This window comes from Notamacropus eugenii, chromosome 3 (genome assembly GCF_028372415.1).
Source record: "Notamacropus eugenii isolate mMacEug1 chromosome 3, mMacEug1.pri_v2, whole genome shotgun sequence".
Lineage (NCBI taxonomy): Eukaryota > Metazoa > Chordata > Mammalia > Diprotodontia > Macropodidae > Notamacropus > Notamacropus eugenii.
In genome coordinates this window covers 109,524,648-109,547,651 of record NC_092874.1, presented here as the reverse complement: position 1 = coordinate 109,547,651, position 23,004 = coordinate 109,524,648, and the positions used below count along the sequence as shown (strand labels likewise).

Genomic DNA, 23,004 nt, shown 5'->3' with positions numbered 1-23,004 from the left:
GAAAAGTCATTTACTTATCCTCTCTGTGCCCCAGACCATTTTCTAAGACTTATTAGCAACTAAGTTGCCCATTTTCATCACGGAGGTAGTTTCTACACTGGGGATTCTCTTATTGATGAAATTACTGGTCTACAACAGAAACAAAAACATTAACAAAGCATCCTTCCTATGTACGTCTTCTCCCTCTGCCCCATGTTGTGACCTGGGCAGCTGCTTACCTTCAGGAAGACCTGAGTTCAAAATCTCACCTCAGATACTTACTAGTTGTGTGACCCTGGGCAAATCATTTAATCCCTATTTGCCTTAGTTTCTTCAACTGTAAAATGGATCTAATAATAGCACCTACCTTACAAGGGGTTGTTGCAAGGATCAAATGAGATACGATTTGTGAACCTAGCATGGCGTGGGCATTTCATAAATGTTCCCTTCATTTTTCTTCGCTTCTCACCCCTATTCTGATTCTGGATGGAAGCTACTATGTTTTCCTAAAAAAACAAGTGTCCTCATCAGAGAAAAAATATTGAACCAAAGAAACCATAGAACTGACCTGGTAGATGATAGAGGTAGATAGAGCATTTATTAAATGTTTACTGTATGTCAAGCACCATGTTAAGTGTCTGTAGTGGGATTTCTGATGTTTATCATATGTTTAGAATAAATTGAGTTCTTTCTTTCTTACCACAGGTTCTCTGTCTCAGGTCACGGGGAGTGTGTCTTTGTGGACCCCACCAGGCTTGTCACGTCAGATTGCCTGATGACTAGGCCCTGGGTATGCAGTAAGATGGCGTACACGTGAGGCAGGGGTGTGGCAGTGTGAGAAGCAGGCCAGCACATGCCTTTCTCTATGCCTTGACCCAGTGATAAGAGGCCCCAGGTCTCAGCCTGACACTCACTACGGAGCCACAGACCCTGGAAGTTTTTTCTGTTGGTTGTGAGACAATAGTATATTATCCCCAGGTCTTAGCCCTGGGCTCTTGGTTCCCTCCTCTGTACATATCCTATCAATTTGCTGTGCCATTCTAGACAGGCTTTGACACCTGATTATGTCGCTGCCCTCCCTTTTGGCTAAGTAGCACACAGCTATGCTTCCCTCAAGGCCACATGTGGGCACCATGTATGACTGTTGTCTGTAGTGAGGGATAACAAAGCAAATTATTATCAATGTCATCGTCACCACATAACAGCTCCTACATGTATTGCAGCCCCATGAAAATAGGTAGCTCCTCTCTACTGGAGATCTACTTATTTTGCTTGATCCAAGGGGCCCTTCCTGACATTTTTGAGTTACTGAATTTTACCATATTCCACTGGTTTTTAACTTAATTTTTTTTGAGAACCAAAGTATTTATAGTTTTCTTTGGAAATATCTAAACTCACCCCCTGACTCTTATAATCAGCGGCAGAATCCCTTAAGTTCTTCTTCTTCCCCCTCCCCCCCCAACTGCCTTGCTTTTTGCACTTTCTGGTTGTGCTCAGGAGACCTTGGTCTTCCTGGCTCCTCCTCCCAAGGTAGGCTTCAAGACTTGCTTCAGAGGGACTCAGCTTATAGTGAGCTACAATTGTCTAGTGACACTGTCCTGACACCTGCTTTGGAGCATTTTTATTGCACAGCATAGTAGTACTGGTGCTTATAGAAATACAAGAACAAAATGACACTGTCATAGGTTACATACAATGTGGAACACACCCACCTTACCCAAGAGCCACAACCCACTTTCCCACTCTAAGCATTCCTGTCCTCATTATAATGAGGAGGGTTTCTATCTATCATGCAGAAAAAGCCTGATGTGGTGCAAGGGAGGTCTGGGTGCAGCCTGTCTGGTTCTCTTCGCCCCTTGCTTTGCCTTCCATTCTAGAAGCTTCCTTAGTGCTCCTCCAGCAGGCCCCTGATTGTATCTGTGAATGATGTATTGATTACTGATGGAATAAAGACCCCTCTGCACAATCTCCCCTAGAGAAAACATTTGTGTCTATTTAGATCTGTGGGTACTCAGATTCACTCCAACTGTTCCTTGGGAGCCTAATTCCCTATTGACAATGTGTAACCCTTTATTATAGTATTTGGCTTGTTTTAAGCCTAGGGGAAATGCAATGGTTCCTGAGATCCATGTGGTGCCCTCCTTTAGGATTTTAGGGAATTTATTGTTGGTGGTGCAGTGGCAGAGCACTGGTACGTGGTCAGGAAGACTCATCTTCCTGAGTTCAAATCTGGTCTCAGACAATTTACTAGTTGTGTGACCCTGGGCAAGTCACTTAACCCTGTTTGCCTCAGTTTCCTTATCTATAAAATAAGCTAGAGAAGGAAATAGCAATCCACACTAGTATCTTTGCCAAAGAGACCCCAAAAAGGGTCACAAAGAGTTGGATAGACACAACGGAAATGACTGAACAACAACAACAAATTTTAGACAAAAAGTTAGGAGTACAACTCCGGTTAATGTGAGCCTTCAGTTAGGAAGATCCCTAACACTTAGACAGAGGTATATATAATATATATGGTATATAATATATATTATGTTAATAATATATATAATAATTTAATATAATTATTATATTAATGATGTGTCATATATCTAATATATAAGGCATATTATGCCTTAATTTACACTTTTATCAAGCTCTACTTAGTTCCTGGCCTCTTTGTAGTTGAGGCAAAATTCAGGTTGCTGGAAATGTTTGAATAACAAAGCAACAGATTTTATTATGGTGTTTATGGATAGATAGGATCTGGGTAGGAAAATTGGAGATAGAATAGACCTTTTTCTTGGAATTTCCCTCAGTCCTATAATAGGTGGATAGAACTGATACTTCTGCTATTTCTGGTAGCAGATTCAAGCTGAATTCTTTGCTTTGAGATACCTCTAGGGCTGATGGTTCTCCTCAATACTTCTTTTCCCTTTTCACAGCTCAGTCCTGTCTTCTTTCTCCTTTTGTTGGTTGCCCCTGTATTGCTGGTTCTTTCCACCTAAGTTCTGTATGCTCTACTCCTTTCTCTCTGCATCCAGACCCTCTCAACTCTCAGTCACTATCTGGTTCTCAAATAGCTGCACCTTTTAATACAAGTTCCTCCAGGAATGATCAAATATCTCATGCAATGGCTTTGATTGATTCAAGGAGGTTTACAGGCCCTATTTACACTCAGTTCTGATAGATTGCTTTAATCACTCAGTGCATGTTTTTGCCTAACAAAGGTAATCTTTTAAGTTTAGTGGTTTGATCAGTGGAGCTCACCATTATACTTGTCAGTGTCTTCTGGAAGTCCTAATAAGCAGCCTATGGGGAGAAATTTGTACTGGTGACAGTAGACAGAATATTCACCCAGGGAATCAGAAAACTTGGAGAATCTAGCCCTTGCCACCATTTGCTTGGGTAATCCTGGGGAAATTTACCCTTGTTGTAGGATCGTAGAATTTAGGGCTAGAAGAAACCTTAGGGAGTGAGCAACCCAAGACCTTCATTTTTCAGATAAAGAAATTGAGGCCCAGAGGGATCATCGCTGTGTCCCCTGCACCTTCCTCACCCACCACAATGGCAGAAGCTAACAATTCTGACTTTTCTCACCTTCATACAAGAAGAGCTGAAATCAGGGATGTGGGTCAGTCTGAATGGCTTACATCTATATATAGCTCATAGTTAATTTTCAGAGAAGTGCCCAGTTACAAATTAGGTCCTTATCTCTCTGTCAGTACACATTTACTGGGTCAATGTTAAGCTGAAATTTCTATGTTATACTGATAAATTTGTTAAAAAAAAGATTTTTGGTTTTTTTATCAAAAAAAGTTTGCTATTTTGTAAGCAGGTAGGGTTTTTTTTCTTTTAAAAAATTGGGAAATGTCTGGGGGATGGTTTATAAATTGATGATGTAGTTAAATGAATTTAGTGTTGAAATAAGATTCATGTAGATGACAAATGTAACAGTGCCCAGAATCATTAGGAGGAATAGATTTAGAGCTTGAAGGGACATTAGGTCATCTTGTCTAACTCCCTCATTTTATAGATGAAGAAACTGAGGTCCAAATAAATAAGTTAAATAATTTAATTTAAATAACTTGCCCAAAGTCTCATAGGTAGGAAGTGGTAGAAGGAAGGTTTGAATCCTGTCCTCTGACCACAGATTTCTTTCTGTTGTATCATGATGTCTCAAATGTTGGGGCATGTGGTCCAAAATTACTCACAGTACCACCACAGAACCTTCAACCCAATGAATCTCCTTCTTTTGGACCAATCAACATTTATCACACAACCTCAAATCATAGCAGTGAGAGCAAGTACATTTAACTGATAGGAAACATTGTGATATCAAGAACACACTTCAAATGCAAGTATTCTCTAAGGCCCATGACCCTAAACATACCTTCTTACTTCCTTTCAACCTCCCAAAGATGGAAGTTTGTGAGTCCAGCATGGATGAAGCCCCAAAACCAGTCTAAGGAAGCTATAAACCTTGGAGTGACAATTTGTCCTTGGTGGGAACACAGAAGGAACTCTATCTCAATGTCTGGGTTGCCAGACACATATACCCCTCACTGAAGGCTGACAGGTCAGGAATCAATTGCTTCTGTTCCCACCACAGATGGGATGAGGTAACCCTGCTGGGTAGCAGAACCAAATGCTTAGGCTTAAAAGACATTCAGCATCTGAGTGCCTTTCCTTAGCCAGCCAATCTCCGTTCTCCCCACTTCTGTCTTCTTCCTAGGACCTTTTTTTTTAACCCCCAGCTTAAAACAAAACAAAGCAAAACCCTGTTCTACAATGCCTATAAATATCTCCTTGGACAGGAAGAGTCTTTCTGGTCCCAAAGATTTATGAGATTGGAATCCTCACTACAGAATTGGGAAGGTCACTAGAAAGACAGTGTACAACTGAGAGAGTTTGTAACTGGATAATGTGTTTTCCTCTTCCTCATCCTCATTTATATATAGGGTTTCACTGGTGCAATGAGGCTCAGGCCCAAACACAGAAAACTTCATTTCTCTCCCAAACTGGATACTAAGAACTGGGGAGGGGGACCAAAGGTAGGAATTGAAATGGGAGCCATTAATTCACACAACTGTAAATTTAGCTATATTTCATTGGATTTCCTGAAAAAATGAAATCATCTCTGTTCTAAATTTCTCAGAATTCAAACTGACATTCCAAGAGTTTCAAAACAGGGTCACGGAAATGTCCGGATAGCAGAGAACTAGCAGGTCATCCTCCCATAACTTATACCAAATCTCCTACCCTTTTCTGCCTACTATTGCAAGGTAAAAAAAAAAAAAATCTAAGTCTGGTGAAGAAAGTACCCAATCTGAGGACTTGCTGGTGTTTAATTCACACTTCTCCATCTGTCCAAAGTACCCTCCTCAAATTCTCAAGGAAACTGAAATAACAAAACAAAATTAAGCTTTAAAAAAAAGGTTTGAAAATCTTTTCAAAAATTCCGAAAAGCAAGTCAACCATTCTATCTTGATATCGACCTAGCAGTAATCTTTCCAGCAATTGGTTGCCTCCTAAGTTTCTATCCATCTAAGTGATTAGCACAGGACCTGGCACATAAGAGGCAATTAATACATGCTCATTTCCTTTTTGTTTCTCTTCCCATCTGCAAATTGGCAGGCCTTTCTAAAAATGGGTCGTAACATCTAGTGCGGCCAGGGATCAAGCTCAGATCAATATAAGTTCTTATTGGTATTTTCCTTTGGCACTTTGGCACTCCAGGGCCACTAGAGGGCAGTTGAAGATTACTAGTAAATCCTACATTTCTAAGGGACCTTAGAAATAATAATCAACTAATCCCTTTGTTTTAATATAAAGAAACAGAGGAAAATTTCTTGTCCAAGGTCACACAGCTAATCAGTCGGTGGTAATGCTGGAAAAGAATCCAAGTTTCCTTATTTCTTGTCCAGTATTGTTTCTAGTATTCCAATAATAAAATTTTAGATTTTATGGTTGCTACTTTTCACTCCTCAGAACCCTTCCTCCCAGAATGGCAGGACAAGATAACTTAAGTTATGCTTACAAATTTGGAGACTGAGCATTGAATTGTCTATGTTTCCTCCTGGGCCTACCCAGGGGTGTGCTAGGGGCAGCTCCAACCAGCCTCTAATTGTTAAATTTTTAATGTGAGCATTTGCACCTTCTTGTTTTTGGTCAGTCCTGTCTGACACTTTGTGACCCCATTGGGGGTTTTCTTGGCAAGGATACTGGAGGGGTTTGCCATTTCCTTCTTCAGCCCAATTTACAGATGAGGAAACTGAGACAAACAGGTCACACAGCTGGTAACATGAGTCCTTCTGATTCCAAGCCACTCTATCCACTGTAGCACCTAGTTGCCCATTTATACCTTGGAAGCTGGCAAACACTACAAACCAAGGCTTATTTATCTTGTTGATTGGTCTAAACTTGATAAAATAATGGAAAAAATGTTAATAATGCAGCTCAAACTTAAAAACCTGTCACCTCAGCTCAATTTTTCCCCCCAGAGAGTTGGTTGTTAAAATTTTACTAGCCCCTTCCTGGACCAAATATATATATTTGGAAGATGATTATGGCTGTGACTATGCAACAGTTTGTCTCTGTCCGAATTATCAATAGGATGGAAACTGTGAGTGGCTTACTCTAACCACTCCAGTGCAGGAGTCAAGAGGACCTGAGTTCAAATCTCACCTCAGACACCTGACACTAGCTGCATGACCTTGGGCAAGTCATTTAACTCCAATTGCCTCATCCTAGGTCATCTCCACTCATCCGGATGAATATCTGGTCACTGGATTCAGATGGCTCTGGAGGAGAAGTGAGGCTGGTGACCTGCACAGCCCTTTCTCACTCAAAACAAAGTCAAGTGCAAGTCATGGCATCATTTCTCTGATGGCGTGGTCTTCTTCGGCAACAAAGGACCGGCACACACACTCTAAACGCCGAGCAAATTAGCTACAACTCATGAACACCTGCCATTTTCAAAGCACTTTCCTTTGGGGTGATATAAATGTCTGCTGGTTTTTTATTGGCTCATTTTATCTTTATGGATTTTTACTTGGATAAACATTTCATATTTCTTATATAGAACCCTCTGAGTTAAGAAGAGGCTGAGATTATTCCACACATTTTACAGGCAGGGAGCCTGAACCCAGTGAGTTAGTCCATTGGTCATTAGCCCAAATTAAACATAAGAATCACTCCAGCATAGTTGTGGATTAATAATGCTGGAGTCAAGAGACCTACCTTGGATGCTTAGAAGCTATGCCAATTGGACAAGGCCCTTAACCTCTTATAGCCTTTTCCTTATCTGAGAAATGGAGATAATAATTTCTGGTTGAGAGGCAGCCTGGTGCACATAGTAGAGAGAGGGCCAACCTTAGTGTGAAGAAGGCCTAGGTTTAAGTCCTGAATCTGATACACATATCAGTTGTATCATCTTAGGACAACTAGCTGAAAACATGTTCTAGGAAAGTTGCTGATCTAAGTCTGGGAAGGGAGTTATATTCTGGGAATTAATTCTTCACACTGAGGAAAATGACAAGTCCAGATTTCCCCCTCCACATCCTGTCTCAATATTCATACCATCAATCTCACAGGGTTGTTAGGAAGAAAATATCTAGCAAGTCTTAAAAGTGCTCTATTGTGCTGGAATTACTGTTATCAGAAGCACCACTGGGGGAAACAAATTCTTTACCAAAAGGTAAAGCACCAAATGGTTGAGTTGAGGAGACAAAACTAACTCATGTGGGAAGTACTGAAGGAAGCAACCTACAGACTACTTGAAGGCTGAGGAGCCAGAGAAAAAAGCAAACAAAATAGTGTCGGTCTGGGAAGTTCCTCTGACTCTGACCACTATGGCTTCCTAAGACAATGGGCTCTCCTTAGGGCCAGCATGGAGATTGCTGTACTGAGGTCTGCTGATAGTTTGCAAATAGTATGGTTCTTTGGGCTCAGAGAACCAATCCAGTCTTTTCCCTCACTGCACCACCCTTCAGGACTGACATTATTGTAACAGCTACACAGATCTAGCTTAGATTATGGATTCTCCCTAGGCCAGGAGCTCATGACACAGTGTCTAATTCCCTCCTGGACTCAAAATAATCAACTACTGATCTAGGGTCCTCTCACAGAGTACCCCCTGGACTAAGCTCATTATCTGAGTTTAGGTCACACAGGAGTGGGGAACCTGCAGCCTCGAGGCCACATGCGGCCTTCTAGGTCTTCGGGTGTGACCTTCTGACTGAGTGCAACTTTTACAGAACAAATTCTTTTGTTAAGGGAGTTTGTTCTGTGAGTTTGGATTTAAAGGGCCACACTCGAGGACCTAGAGGGCCACATGTGGCCTCAAGGCCACAGATTTTCCACCCAGTAGGATCTCAAATTTAACTTCAGAAATCAGTAAGCCCCCTAATGGATGACAAGCTCTTAGTGATCTGCTCACTGATTAATAAATGCTTGTAGATTGACTATGGATTAGTAACTACTTCTTCATGCTCCCCAAGGGTCATCAGAGGAAAGCTATCTTGATAAAAGGTATTATAGATGTTCTCTTCCCAATGTGATGGCCATTTTATCCCCAAAGTTCACAAAAAGCTCCCTCTTTCCACTATAGGGGTTGGTTAGGGTAGAAGAACCTTCTCAACACTTAATCATGGGGCCCTTGGAACTTATGCAACGGAAGTCTAGAGTTGGGTATCAGTGGAGAGTGGAAGACATGGACTTGGCAAGGGCTCTTTCCACAGGAACACTTTTATTAGCCAATAATGACAATGTGGGACCTTGCTGAGTCAGTTTTTATGAATACATAGACATGGGGCATATGATTGTCCAGTCCCCCTACAGCCAAGACTATGAAAGCTGGCTAGGAGGAGTGGGTGGGAAGGCAAATATGATGGAAGTGCCTGTGGGGGAGGAGGTGACAGACAGGGCACTGTGTAAGGGAGCCCGAGGGGGTAGCTCACTTCCAGGGGGATTTGAAAGTTGCTTAAGTGCATGTTATTAGGGATCTGTAATACAGTTAAAAATAATGGTGTTTTCCCCAGTCTACAAGGTTGGGTACATGCTCCTCAGTGCAGTGGGTAGGGTTATCACCATTGTAAATGATATTTATCTGTTGCTAAGGGGCCAAGTGACTCCAAGATGAACTCTTTCAGGATGGTAACTTGCCTAGTTACTATGCCAAAGATCAATGACAGGGTCAAGCAGGGTGTGCAGTGATTTCAAACAGTTTAATGTAATTCCAAGACAAAGTGTGATTACATTTCTACACATATACAATATGCATATGTGAGTTTACAAATTTCAATTAATAACTCGTTTCACCTCAGAGACCGAAAAAATGATCAAAAAGAAACTGTGAGTAACAAGCTATAACATAGTTCACCACAATGGGACCCCCTTTCTCACCCTACAGTTAGTAATATTACAATTAAAATAACTATATTCTTCTATAATTTTTTCTGTTAAAATCATCTCATAAATTTACAATGCTATTATTAGCTTCCAAGACTAATATAAATTCACTCCATTTTTCTACAACGAAAATGATTATTAATTTAGAAGCACACGACATCATGATGAAAAACACAAGCATTTTTTAGTAGCAAGAACTTGATCAGTTAAGAATTAATTTTCTTGTAAAACATTCTAAAGCCAAGTAAAATATCCATTCTTATACCTATAATATGAGACTAAGGAATAGGTTACATATAGGTCTACAACACATTGGTTTATCTTTAAAAAAAAAGTAGACATTTATAAATAAAGAAAAAAGAGGGACAATTCACATAGGAAAAAGAGGTACACAAGAAAATACTGTTGCACGCAATAATTTTTCACAAAGATTAACATGGATTAACACTTTTATTACAGAAACCATACAGTGAAGGAACACAATAGACCAGGGCTTTCATAGGGTTACTGAGCTGAGATGACACTGTTGAGAAAGATCTAGGTGAGATAGCAATGGGGAGGGAGCCATTTTTCTTAAGTTGGTGACAGAACATCAGTTTCTCCTCTTCCCTGTTACCATTCTGGGGAGTGAATCTTTCCAGAGTAGCTTGGATTCATGGGCAGTTGAAAGGTAAACATTTCTCTAGGTTGTTTCTCTTTTCCTCCTAATAGATTCCACTTTTGGAAACATGACACCATCTAAGAGGCTAACCACCAGATCAAAATAGATACGATGGGAAGATTCAGTTATTCTGATTGGCTGCTGCCCATCCACATATCCCCTTGAGTGCTGGGGATCTGTAAACACCATTTCTACCCTTTAGGACCACTTCAATAAGCAGCAGTCAACTGGAGCAAAGGTGCCAGTCCCATCTGGTCTACCTGTATGTGTTATCGGTGCAGCCTGTAACATATTTCATGGTATTTTTTTTCCTTTAAATAGTCCAAGTCTAATTCTAACTTTAAAAATGCCTCTTTCTCCTTAGTCATAAAGCTATACTTTTCTCCTATCAGAATTTGGTTTGATATATATTTATATATATACACACACACATATATCAACATCTATATCTATATGCAAACATACAGACATATATGGAGATATAAAGGCTATACAGTGATTCTACCAAACTAGAAATTCTGCTGCCCCAAAGTGTAACTTCCTTTTCTACTCTATTTGGTTAAAAACAAAACAAAACAAAACATGCAGAGGATAAGAAGATGCCTTGGGGCCTAACATGATTGTGCCCTGGATAATCCATGAAGAATCCTTCAAATGAGCAATAACATAGAGGTTGAGGTGGGGGTAAAAAAAAAAAGTGTCACATGTAATCACTAAAATTAGAAGTATTGAAAAGAAAGTCATTTGCTTTCGAAGGACTGGGGTACTTTATGTAACCATTTGGAAGATAAGGAAAGCTCCGAAGGATGAATATGGTTAATATTTGAATCAAATTCCTTTTTGTTTTGCAAATCCTTCCTATAACCTGAGCCAAGCTATTTAAATAGTGATTTTAAAAAATTCTTTGTGTGGCTAACAGCTAGACAAGACCATTCATTTTAGGGACAAGTGGGTGAATTTTTCTAAGCTTCAGATTGGATGCAAAGAGCTATGGATCGTAAAAGACTTCTTTGAGCCTTTAATTTTTCTGCATCTGGGGCTACTAATTGAATCAACCTGGCACAGGGTGAGGCAGGAGTTGAAATTGGAATGGTCCTATTTCCAGGTCACCTATGGGATGGCAAACTGCCCAGGAATTTAGTTAGCAGCTGCAGTCACTGTGGATAGCAGTGCCAGTAATAAACAGCAAGCCAGAATTTTGGCTGGAAGCTCCCAGAGAGCGATGGCAGAGCCCTTCCTTCACAGAACTTTGTTTTAAAAGGGAGGAAAAGAGGTATACCATTTTCTGTACTTTTAGTCTCAAGAACATAGCTGAGCCCCAAAGCCACTGACGCAAAATTCATTTGGTTATTAAAAGGAAAACAAATCAAAACCAAACCAAACCAGGAGTACAATCAGGAGGAGAAGTGATGTTTTTACATCAAAATTCATAGCAAGCAAGTAATAATAAAAATATACAATCCAATGCAGCTTACCAGGAAACAGCAAATGCATTTTTCTTCTTTTCAGTTCCCTAGATCTGAATAAAAAACTTTTTTTTTTTTAACGGGTATCACCTGCTAAGGGATGAGATTTAGATCACAGCACTTTCTTTCCAGAATGACTATCAACAAGAAAATAAAAGACAAAGAAAAATCATCAAAATCTTCTTCTAGGAGGGATTAATTAGAGAGGGAATCCAGAGTTCCAGTAATCTGACTCATCGATAAGTTATGAACTATACATTCCATCCCTCCCTTTGAAGGGTCTTTAGTATCATTATAAATATTATCTTTGATTACTAGTAGGGACATTGATGTCATTTACTAAATGCTCCTAAAATCCTCCAAGTTTTCTCCATGTTACCTGTTCCTATTTGCTCACTCAGGTCTCTACATTCTCCCCCATCTTCACTGGGGGCTTCTTGGCTAAACAGGGTTTTATGCTCTTAAATACTAAATTAGACAACCCAAACAAAACAAAAAAGAGCTACTTTGACACTTCTGGCCTATTTTCAAAGGGCAAAATGAAGGCTGGGTCTAGAGGACAGCATCATAACTTTGGAAAGCAATTAGCCAGTGAACATGGGTGTGGATATCAGTGACAATCAGGGGAACAGACGCTCCCCTTTTCCAAAGCTTTCACTGAATGTTTGCTTCTAGCTCCTGTCCTCTGCAATATTACAGCAGGGTAGCTGGGAAATAGGTACCCATAGATCTTCCTTTTGGCTGGCTGCTGACAGCCACATCCTGTGATGACAAAACTCACTGGACCAGGTCTGCTCTCCTGGTCACACAAGTTTTAACAGAGGGTGTTGAAGTTAAAAATAGGGTATAAAACTTCCACACCTGGACCCAGGCTCTTGGACCTCCTTCCCCTTCATTTTCCCTAAGACTTTCTCTTTCTAAATCATATGGAATACACTCACAGAGAAGGGAAAAACTTATGTTTGGCCAACGAACACAGCATTGTTGGAAAACACTTGCCTCACGTAGACGTGGCCTCAAAGTAAAGAGACAACAAACCGCTGGATTTGAAGATGTCATTTACAAACAAAAATTTCCCTTTAAAAGTACCAGTTTAAATGTAAACTAGAAAACACCTTAACTATAAAATGTAGCCAGGTATCTGTTTAATTACCCACAGTCAATGATTTAGTTTATACTAATTTAAAATGTGACTCTTTAAATACCTGCTAGAAGGCTAAAGTATTTTACAGTAGCTATAAACATATATACGTACATGTGCATTTTAACATCACATTTGAGTACAACACACACAGTAATCTATTCCTTGGTTTAATTTTTATTGTAAAGAATCACTATCTTCAGAATTCACTCAAGCAACAATGACCAGGGTGGGCATTTATCATTATTTTTCAGCCCATATGGAGCCCATAGTCTTTTTTAATCCCAAGTTCAAGCTGGCTACATGTTTTCAAAAAGGCTAAAACTAGGATGAATGCCCACATTTGAGGTAATTATTGCCACTAGGTCACAGTTTGTGTAAGATAAATTTATCTAAAACCTTCTAAGAGAAATCCTCGGGTGTCCTGTCAGAATTCCAGAATACCTATTGAAACAACCCAGGATCCTGCATTCTGGTCAGCTGGATTTGCTTCCAAAGGAGGCAGGAGTTCTTGAAGATTCTAGAACTCTTGTAAACTACCCGAGAACTGAGGCAAACCAGCCTGGAGCCGGTGAAAGCATTTTAAAAAGGAAAAACAAATGGGGGGAAAAGTATTCAAAGGATATTCCACAGAAGTTTAATAGCTACCTTACAGAATTCTAGCCCTCAGACACTTCTGATGTTATATCACCTTTCAACTAAAATCAAAATGCCTCTGCATTAATGATTCCTCTCCAGGGCTCTTGAGACTCTTAGGGCCGGGTCCTCAAATTTGGCCAGGTTTCCTGCTGCTTCTCCACTCTCTTTTGAGAGGGCTGCTTATCTGTCTCAGAAAGGAAACCTCAGTTTTGTTTCTGGTTTTGAAGGTTTTTCTATTTGCTTTTTTAAATAAAGAAAAAGAAGCCTCTGGATGACAGACCTACACGTGGTATTTACAAGGTTGGTGTGAATCCTTCATATGGTTCCACCCACAGCTGAATAGTTGATCTGTTATGGAGATCAGAGTTGTCATAATATTTATCAGTGCAGTAAAAAATAGCATTTTGAAAAAAATATACCTTTAGTATTGCCTTTCTTGGATTAACTATAAGCAAGCAAAACGTACTTTTTAAAAAGAAAAGAACATATTTTTTTTTTCTTCACACTTAAGTCTGTTATAGCAGCACTGCTAAGACTGGAGGGATAAAGCTAATCCATACACAAGAAATACGTTTCAACTTTGTTATTTTCTAAAACCACTGAGCATGGCCTCAAAATAACCATAACTAACAATTCCATTTTCCCCCCTCCATTTATTCCACAAGCCAAGCTGATTCTGCCCACTCCAGTTGCACTCAAATTCAAGGCCTTTCCTGGTTTCTGCTCTTTTAAAAAGCCCAGCTTAAAGCTGCCCTTAGGATTCCTATTCTGATTTAATCCTACAATCAGAGTACACAGCATTATTTGCCTCTTGTTTAAGGGTCACTGTGGTCGTAGTACAGGACTGGAGGGGCTGATGATTCCAGAATGGCCTAACATCTGGTTCTCCAGAGAAGCTTATCACCCCAGGGAGAGCCTGGTGGTGATAACAGCCATGACCTTGAATTTAAAAACAAAGCAACTTCCCCCCTCCCCATCCCAATGGCCTGATTCACAGCAGCTCTGCTCTATCAACTCAAGGACCTTGGGTCGCTTATGTGTAGAAAGTCATATTCCATGACAGTACATGCACAAGGTCACTTTTGTTTTTTTTAAACAGGGTATTAAAGCTAGTTCTCCAATGTGGCGGCCTGAGAGCAGAGACTGTCAAAGGTTCATGGAGGGGTGATGAGAGGAGAGGTAGAGACACCATGGAGGCAAAATCTAGCTAGGCCCTCTTTGTCCACAGGGCCCAGCTTCCCCACATTCATTTCCCTGCATAGCTCTTCAGATCTGGAGGGAGTGTCTGCTTCTCAAACACCAAGAAGTAGGAGGAAGCTTTTAGAACACCCTACCCCTAATGATTATCGATCAGTGGAGAAGACTTTCAAGTGTTTCCTCTGAGTCTACGTACCCCTGCATGTTCTTCCAGTTCTGTGGCTCTCTGACTGAGATATTACTGGAACTCTTCTGTGGAGAATAAGTGTGAGTTCTAAGGCATCAAAGTGGACTAGCAATCATGAGCTATGCCAAAGAGTTTCCAGTTACATTTGATGCTCCTGATACTGGTTTCCAACCACAGGGAACGTTTATTTAATTTCGTATTGGATATAATCTTGAGATGAGATTCAGCCTCAGTATTATTACAGTATGCTCACAGTTTGGGATAGCAGCAGTATTTAGGGTTGCTAATCTTCATATTTCTTTATTAGGTGAGTGTGGTTTTGAAATGAATGTGACAAAAAACCCTACAACAAAAACAACTTACAAATCGGGGAGGGAGAGAAAGAGAAAAAAAATGGAATTTGGTCTTTAATGATGTTATTATTGCCTGTAAAAGAAAGACAGGAACATTTTTCTGTCTGCACATGATGATGGTTCTGCAAAGGTTTCTTTGGCTAAGGAAATGAAGATTTTCATCTTCCTTTCAAGTTTGGTAATGGGATTTCTGCTGTGCCCGGTTTTGAGGCTATGCCTTCTGAAATTTATCACAAAGAAAAGGAAAGAAACAAACAAAAACAAGCACTGAAAGTGTCCCTGCACTGGAATGTTTCATGGCAAAAGCATGAGTGTGATGGGGTAGTGAAGTCCCAAACTCCAGTTACAGAACAAACCGCTGTTCTTCTGCTGAATTGCCTTCTTGAGCACAGGCCACCTACCTAGTTCCTTCTTGTCTTTCTGTCTTTTTCTTTCACAGCTGTCTGACAGGCCAGTAAGAGAAGCTATGTATGCACATGTCCCCTCTCGTCCCTTGCTACTGGGACAGAAAACCTGGAGGCAAAGAACGGGGACAAGGGATGCTTCTAGTCTTTACCCAACATGGACCACCAAGAATACTTCCTTAAGTCTCTTCATCTCCTTCCCTCCAGTTTCCAAGTAAAGCCTGCTCCACGCACACAAACACACACACAATCACACCCCCCCCCCCCAAATCTCTACCATAAGCTTATGCAAAAATAAAAGTTTTCAGTTTTCAACTCCAAAGGTCAATTCAAGAGATAGCCATCTCTTGCTACTACCGCTGTTCCTTCCTTATGACCAATGGTGCTGCATTTTTGACAGGTTAGGTCTTTCCCTGAAAAGAGGAGAAAGCCCAGATCTTTTCCCCATCCTTGAAAAATCTTGCTCTCTAGTAAGGCTAGAAAAGCAAAGAGTCCATCCTGATTACCTGTCACTATTACAAACACCAATTTGGCCCAGCCTTTCTTTCCCCTCAGAATGAGAATCACTACAACGCTCCACTTTGCAACCTTAGTTGGCACTATGCCTCCAATTCCACCACCATCACATCAGTCTACCTACCCCCTTTCCCTGAAAACAGCTTCATATCATGAAAGAGGATCTAGTCACAGGAACAGGCGGAATCATCCACATGGCCAGGAGAAACCAATCAACCAGAAGCAAATTCACCTGCAGAAGGAGACTCATGCTATCCATTTTTCTCCCCTTCTCATCTTGTTCTTTACAAGTTTCTTCCAACCACAGGAAGGAAAAATCCTGTTAAAGATTCCTACATTGTTCTAGGTAAATCAACAATTTTGTGAAATAGGAATGGGACAAACCAAGCAAGAAGTGCTGCACTTGAGCTTTTTATTTTGAGGGAGATAGTGTCTTTACCTTTGCCAAACTGCTAAAGTGGCTCAGTGCTAAAAGTACAGGGCTAGAAACTGGGAGGAGAGGATGCTCAACTGGAAACATGACTAATGCTATATTGGGCTTGATTCAGGAGATTTTTTTTTAAATTGAGATTTTGGATTAAAGGTCTCATACATTTCTATAGGAGGTATATACCTAACAGATACCTAATATTTAAACCCTTCATCCTTCCTCAAGAATATGGAATATATGGTACCTAAAACACTATTTCTATTTTTTAAAGGACTATATATGATGTATTGAGAATATTGGAGTGCTCAATAAATGTTTGTGATGATGAGGATGGTTGTAGGAAGCATTATTTTAGTCCTCTTCTATTCAATGATTTTATGTGGGTTCTGACCCATCGTATCTAAATGCCTTTTGACTATTCAAAGGTTTTTTGGGCTTGGGGATTATCCTGTGGGTATTTAAATGGCTATCCTTTCACATGTGTTTGTGCCTGTGTCCTAAGTGGGGCATCCCTGGGACTGTGTAGCTAAAGAGGAATGAGTGGTTAAGGAAGGGTATGTATAAGTGTGTGTAAAGTACAGGGGGAGGAAGAGGACTCTGCAGTTCCCCTAGGAAAAAAGCATACTTCCCATTTCCTCCTCTCATCTTTCTAGGGGCCATAGTGGTTATCATCACCTGACCATCACCACAACTTCTTATACACACAATTTTCAGGGCAAAGGTCCTGCAGTCTGAAAGCTAAATGTGGATTTTAGGGCATTTAGGAGAACGTAAGGCTTGAAGATGGAGGCAAGAGCAGGGAAGGTGGTGATATCAAGGACTAAGACATCTTTGACTCACATCCAACCATTCAGCCAAAGAAATGTCAAAACTGTTCCCAAACCAAGGGAAATTCTCTAAGCCACAGATAGTAAATTATGAAATAAAGCCAGCTTCTATGTTTGCCCTGACTAATACAGATATTACTGGAAGTTTCTAGTATAATAGCGAGGAAAAGAAAAAATCCCACCTCTCTGCTGTTCCGAGCCAGCCTTTATTCCGTTCTCTTTTCGTTTCACATGATTAGGCCCCTCTGAGAGTCCTCATCTTACTTCTGTACGCAGATACCACAAAATTTTAGTTAAATATAAAAAAGAAAACACTGAGATGCTGGAATGAATGCATTTAGACCATAACAGTCAGGAGTACAAGACAACAATGATGTCCTTTCTCTGGAGAACATACGCAGCACTGAATTTTCACTGCTGACCCAATGGGGAAGAGAGGGTGAGAGAAGGGAGGAGAGAGAAAGAGATGGAGAGGAAATGGGAAAAGAAACAGAATTCTGGGCATGAACAGTTTCCATTTTTTTTTAATGGAGAAGTAAGGCGCTTTTTTCCCTGGGAAAATCAGAACCACTTATTTCAAGGAAGTCAGTGTTGGAACAGATTTGTTCTGGGGGTATCCAAGAAACTAACACGGCCAACTGGAGTTTCATTTGTTAGTTGCTGGACACTTTTGCACCTGGGGAGAATGCTACTGTTGGATTACCTACACATGGGCAACAGCAGATGGAACTTTCAAGGTCACATGACTCTGGGAGACCTTCACTCATGCTATGGACCTTCCATTTCCTGTGACCTCCTAAATGGCAATTCCTTTGTCCTCAATGAAGGTGAGTGGTACTATGGGATCCAGGCCAGTCTAAGTTTGACCTCCACTGCAATCATTTTTCCAGCTCTCTTTCTCATTCTGTCGAACACTTCAGTCAGTCAACGAGTACTGTTTGAGCTCAGATGGTATACAGGGCCTCCAAGGGGTAAAAATGGTCTCTTAGATATACCCCTGGGGAATGTGGTCTAATCTCACACACATTTGTATTGGGGCTGTTTACTTCTACGTCTGGAGAGATTTTTCTTCGTAAAATTTCTAAGATGTGTGTCGGAGGAGTGAGGGAAGTTTCCAGAATTCCTTTACAGCTAAGAGCCAAATTAACAACAGCTTTACTGAGATGAAATAGAATCATCATTATGAAAACACTATTTGCAGAAGATGATTAGGAAGACTAGAGCTGAAGAACTGAGGGGGGGGAGGTGAAAGCACAGAGAATTAAGAAAATCTGACATAAAGGTCACAGGATCATCTATTTAGAGCTGGAAGGGACTGTGAAGGTCACTAAATCCAACCTCCTCATTTTACAGATGAGGAAACTCAGGCAAGGAGAAGTAAAGTGACTTGCCCAGGGTCACACAGTTAAAATCTGAGGCAGGATTTGAACTCACACCTTCCTGACTTCCAAGTCTAGGTACCCACCGTACTCCCAAGGTCAAAGTTGGAATTTCTTTCAATTATCTCTTTGTACTTTTGAAACTTGGATTCAGGGTCACTTTCAGTCAAAGGTTTGGACAGAATTTTTAAAGTCCTGTCCATACCAGGATATTGCTTTCTGTTTCCATTCATCAAATTCTGAGTGGCTCTCTCTGTTTGGGGAGAACGTTCCCTTAACCTGTAATCTCAGCCCCTGAAGAAACTTCTGCTATTTATCAGTGGCAAACTGATATTGCTTGAAGCAACCCTGCAGCAGTGCAAAGGATAGACATATTTTTCAAACTCTCTACTTGCTGGCTGGGCAGTCAGTCCCAGATAACAGTGACGTTGGGGTATTCCTGTGGAACCACTACCCCGTCCCAAGCTCCTTGCAAACCAGGGGCTCAGAGAAAACTGGGGAATTTGAGGAAAGAATTTAGCAGCAAAAAGTCTTGGCTGGTGGTTTTCCATGGGCTCGGGGAGGGGAAGAAGCCAGACAAGCAGGGTCTGGAAATAGTGCAAGGGTAAAGCAATGACAGCAGGAATTGAGGGAAAGGAAACTTGGGTGTGGGAACTGGAGAGGGGCTGAGAGACTGAATCGTAGAATATTAGAGCTGGGAGGGACCTCAAGGACCAATCTTGCCAGAGAACTACGGCCCAAAGACATGGCCAGCCTGGCCAAGGTCACATAGTGAGTAAGTAGAAAAGTCAGGGGAAGAAACCGGACTCTCAGTCAGAACCCTCTGAATTCCTGGAGGGGCATGTAGGGGAAAAGGGGAGGGAGAAAGGGAAGAATGAACAGCATGTGGAATTTGCAGGGCCTGCTCTCATCCCTGGTCTGTTGTAACTTCTGTTGAAAAATCCCTATTTTCTAAACGAGTGGCTACCTTTCCCCCTCTTTGCAGACGAGAAAGGAGATAGCATCCTGACAAAGACCCTCATTTCTAAAGCGAAGGTGGGCTACCTATAATACTGCCACACAGACTTCTGGTGCCTGAGAAGGTGGGAAGGTCTTATTTCTCAGGCCAACAAATGAACACCTCACCCAAAGTCCTTTTCTGATTCCGCGACCACTTCTTCTATCCAACGCTCTAAAGGTATGTGGGCCAGGTCCTTCCAGCCCCTGCAAAGCCTCCCTGACACCTAAAGATAGCAAACAGTAGAGAGGACAGCATGCCACAAGAAAACAAGGATTAGGAGAAAAAGAAGGAAAAGCCCAAGCGAGATTACAACAGCAAAAAAGAAGGGCTGAGATTGGATTCTGACGAGCCTCAGGCAGTTTCTAGGAGTACCAGCGGAAGTCAACCCTTCCACCACATCTGTAATTTGGTAAGGCACTAGGAGGGAATGATGTAAAACTAAGACTGTGACAGTTGTAATGGCTGTGCCGAGGAACACATCACAGAGAGAAGGCAGCGTCAGCTTTCTTGTCTCTCTCTCTCTCTCTCTCTCTCTCTCTCTCTCTCTCTCTCTCTCTCTCTCTCACACACTCATTCTCTCTTTCACACTCTCTCTCTTTCACACTCACTCTCTCACACACACATGTGCGCATGCATGCACACACACAAACCTGGACAATCACATTTGTTACATGCCTATGTTATATCACTTTTTTGTGCAATCACATTGAAGAGTAATCTATTGGTATCACTGAAGTTGAACATAAAGTAAGAAAAAAAGGGCTACAGTGCTACATCCTACATGGAGGCAGGGAGGGAGAGGGTGGGCTAAAACTTCTGCTACCTCCTACGTGGTTAGGAATTCAAAGTGAAAGGAAAACTCCAACGGAAAAGAAAACTCAGAATTTCAACATACATTATTAATGACATTTTAGGAATAACATTGCTTAGGGATTGATCCAGAATGCTCAGAAGGGAAAATGAGGCTCTCTCCAGGAGATCTTCAATCACACTGGCCTTCTTTTACTATGCCAAACATAAGTAAGCAAATCTGACTTCAAGACAATGAAGGGCCTGGCTTGCCCCTCTCTCTTACGTCTTGTCCCTCTCTCTTATGTCTTGTCCCCCTCCCACTCTCACCCTCTTCTCTCCACTCCCAGAATAATGACACATATCAGTTCCCTTGGATTACAACCTGATAGTCAGGAGGGCTGTGGACCCTTCGGAGTTCTGGAAAAATCCCTTTTTCTTATGTTCAATTGATTAAAAACCTATTGGATTTCAGTTTCAGGTGTCCCTGACAGCAACTTCTTAAATGTCACTTGCTGTCATATGAAAATAATCTTTCAAAAGTCTATAGGTAAAGTTCTTCAAAAACTGGGGCCCCAAATTCTGGGATCTTCCTGCTGCTCTCTTCTCTCCAGTTTGGTGCAGAATGGATACATGATTCTGTGGGATTTTTTTGTTATTGTTTTTTCCTTTTTCTTTTTAAAAATAAAAAGCATAGAATAATTTCCCCTCCTTAGTCCCTTCCTTTTTCAAAATGTCTTTCCTCTGTCCTCTCCTTCCACTTTCTTGTTCAAGTTTCACTGACAGCCCCTAACTCTCACTTCCTTAGCGTTCCTGCCCCACTCTCCTGCCCCATTTACATTGTTCGTAAGCTGCATCCTTCTGTATAAAAAGCAGCCTTGCTCCCACCTCAATCCAGGCGCTCCCTTTCTCTCTCCTTCTCCTTTCTTCCCCTCCCCTCTTTCAAACCTCCCTCTCTTTAACCCCCCCTCCCCCATTCCAGTGTTTATATGTAAGGGTACTGGTTGACCTTGGCAGGGCTCAATGGGTATCCAGTGTAGACGGTGGAAGCTGGAGAGGCGCTGATGTAGGTCTGGTGGGCAAATTGAGCTTGATATTGACTTGGGTGAATGGTGGGTGAGGGCAGGACTCGAGGCCCCATGCTAACAGGGACTTGGTGAACAATGCTTGCTGGGTAGGCAGTGTGCTGCACGGTGTGACGAGCAGAACCTTGGGAGGCCACGAGGTGGGCTACGGTGCCAGTGGAGCCCAGAGCAGCAGGGGTGGTATAGGTGTAGAGGTGTGGTTGGGTAGGGAGGTGGGCAGCAGCAGCGGCAGCCAGGTGAGGGTGGACCGTGCCATGACTGGGGCTGTTGTGCGGAAAGGAGTACGGAGCCTGAGCAATTGTAGGGGTGATGTAGGCTTGTTGACGCCGGTGAGGTCCGGCACGATCCGTTGTGATGTGCTGCTGGGCCTACAAAAAGAGAAGCACCAAGATGCTGGATTAGACTCCCTACTGGGCAAGAGATAAGGGAGAGGACCAGCAGGCAGCATGTCTGCAGGCTATCAGCTAGAGCGCTGCTCCTATAATTCAAGAAGATTCTACAGCTTGGATCCTCTAACTGTTAGCAAGTTGCACTGTGACTTTGGCCAAGAGTAACACTCACTTTCTTCACACCATCATCCCAGGCCCCCAGGCTTGCAACTTATGTGCCATCCATGACTCGGCACTATCTATAGATCCAATCAGTTGGTTTCACCTTTGGAACATCTCTCAAATATACCCACTTCTCTCTGCTGTTACCGTTGCCACACAGTGCAAGCCCTCCTCTCTGCATCTGTCTGCCACAGCTCCTCTGGTTCAGCCTCCATGCAACCGCCCAAATGATTTCCCTCAAGCACAAGTCTGACCATGTCACTCCCACCCCTCAAACTCCAGGGATTCCCTCTCACCTCCAGGATCAAATAGAAAATCTTGTTTGCATTCAAAGTCTTTCAGATCCGTCACCCCAATCTTTCTGATCTCCATACTCTTCTATGCATTGACACTGGGTTCTATCTCCTGATTCTGGGTATTTTCTCTAGCTGTCCCACATGCCTGGAATAGGCTCTCCCTCCTCATGTTCACCTCCTGGCTTCCCTGACTTCATTCAAGTTCCAGTTGAAATGCCACCTTCTACAAGAAGCCTTCCTCAGTCCCTCTCAATTCTAGTACCTTCTCTCTGTTGATTATTTCCTATTTATCTTATGTAAAGCTTGTTTGTTCACAGTTGTTACATATTGCCTCCAGACAGGTAAAATCAGAACTAATTCATCTATGCAATAACCCTGTGATATGGGCAAGGGTCTCACTGTGCAAAATATCTTTTTAACACTAAGGTGATGTAACTGAAGGCTGAAGCTTTGAGGTAATTTTTCCTGACAATAAACTGTTGCAGTGGTTAGAGTCAAGAAGACCTGAATTTAAATCTGACCTCATTCACTACCTGTGTGACCCTGGGCAATTCACTTCACCCTGTCTGCTTCAGTTTCCTCCTCCATAAAATGAGCTGGAGAAGCAAATGGCAAACCACTCTAGTGTCTTTGCCAAGAAAACCCCAAAAGGGGTCACAGTAAGGCATGACTGAAAACAACAATAACAATCACTAACATTTTTGTAGTGCT

The 23,004-nt window shown here is 41.7% G+C and overlaps 2 protein-coding genes across 22 annotated transcripts in view; one reads left to right on the top strand and one right to left on the bottom strand.

Moving 5' to 3' along the window:
* The window catches only part of CLEC2L (C-type lectin domain family 2 member L), a 34,374-nt gene extending 27,381 nt beyond the window's left edge, over positions 1-6,993 (top strand). For 5 of the 8 annotated variants that reach the window (XM_072650110.1, XM_072650106.1, XM_072650108.1 and 2 more), the window contains 2 exons: positions 685-769; positions 6,715-6,993. In XM_072650110.1, the coding sequence (XP_072506211.1) occupies positions 685-769; positions 6,715-6,912 (283 nt within the window). In that variant the 3' untranslated portion in view covers positions 6,913-6,993. Of the gene's footprint in view, positions 1-684; positions 1,948-3,465; positions 4,005-6,714 lie in introns of those variants that run through there. The other 3 variants (XM_072650112.1, XM_072650111.1, XM_072650109.1) reach the window with 2 other exon arrangements.
* A 2,176-nt stretch (positions 6,994-9,169) lies between these two features.
* Positions 9,170-23,004, bottom strand: part of HIPK2 (homeodomain interacting protein kinase 2) — a 256,347-nt gene continuing 242,512 nt past the window's right edge. For 8 of the 14 annotated variants that reach the window (XM_072650088.1, XM_072650082.1, XM_072650084.1 and 5 more), the window contains 2 exons: positions 21,371-21,814; positions 9,170-21,000 (listed from right to left, as the gene is read on the bottom strand). In XM_072650088.1, the coding sequence (XP_072506189.1) occupies positions 20,863-21,000; positions 21,371-21,814 (582 nt within the window). In that variant the 3' untranslated portion in view covers positions 9,170-20,862. Of the gene's footprint in view, positions 21,815-23,004 lie in introns of all 14 variants that reach the window. The other 6 variants (XM_072650090.1, XM_072650094.1, XM_072650091.1 and 3 more) reach the window with 1 other exon arrangement.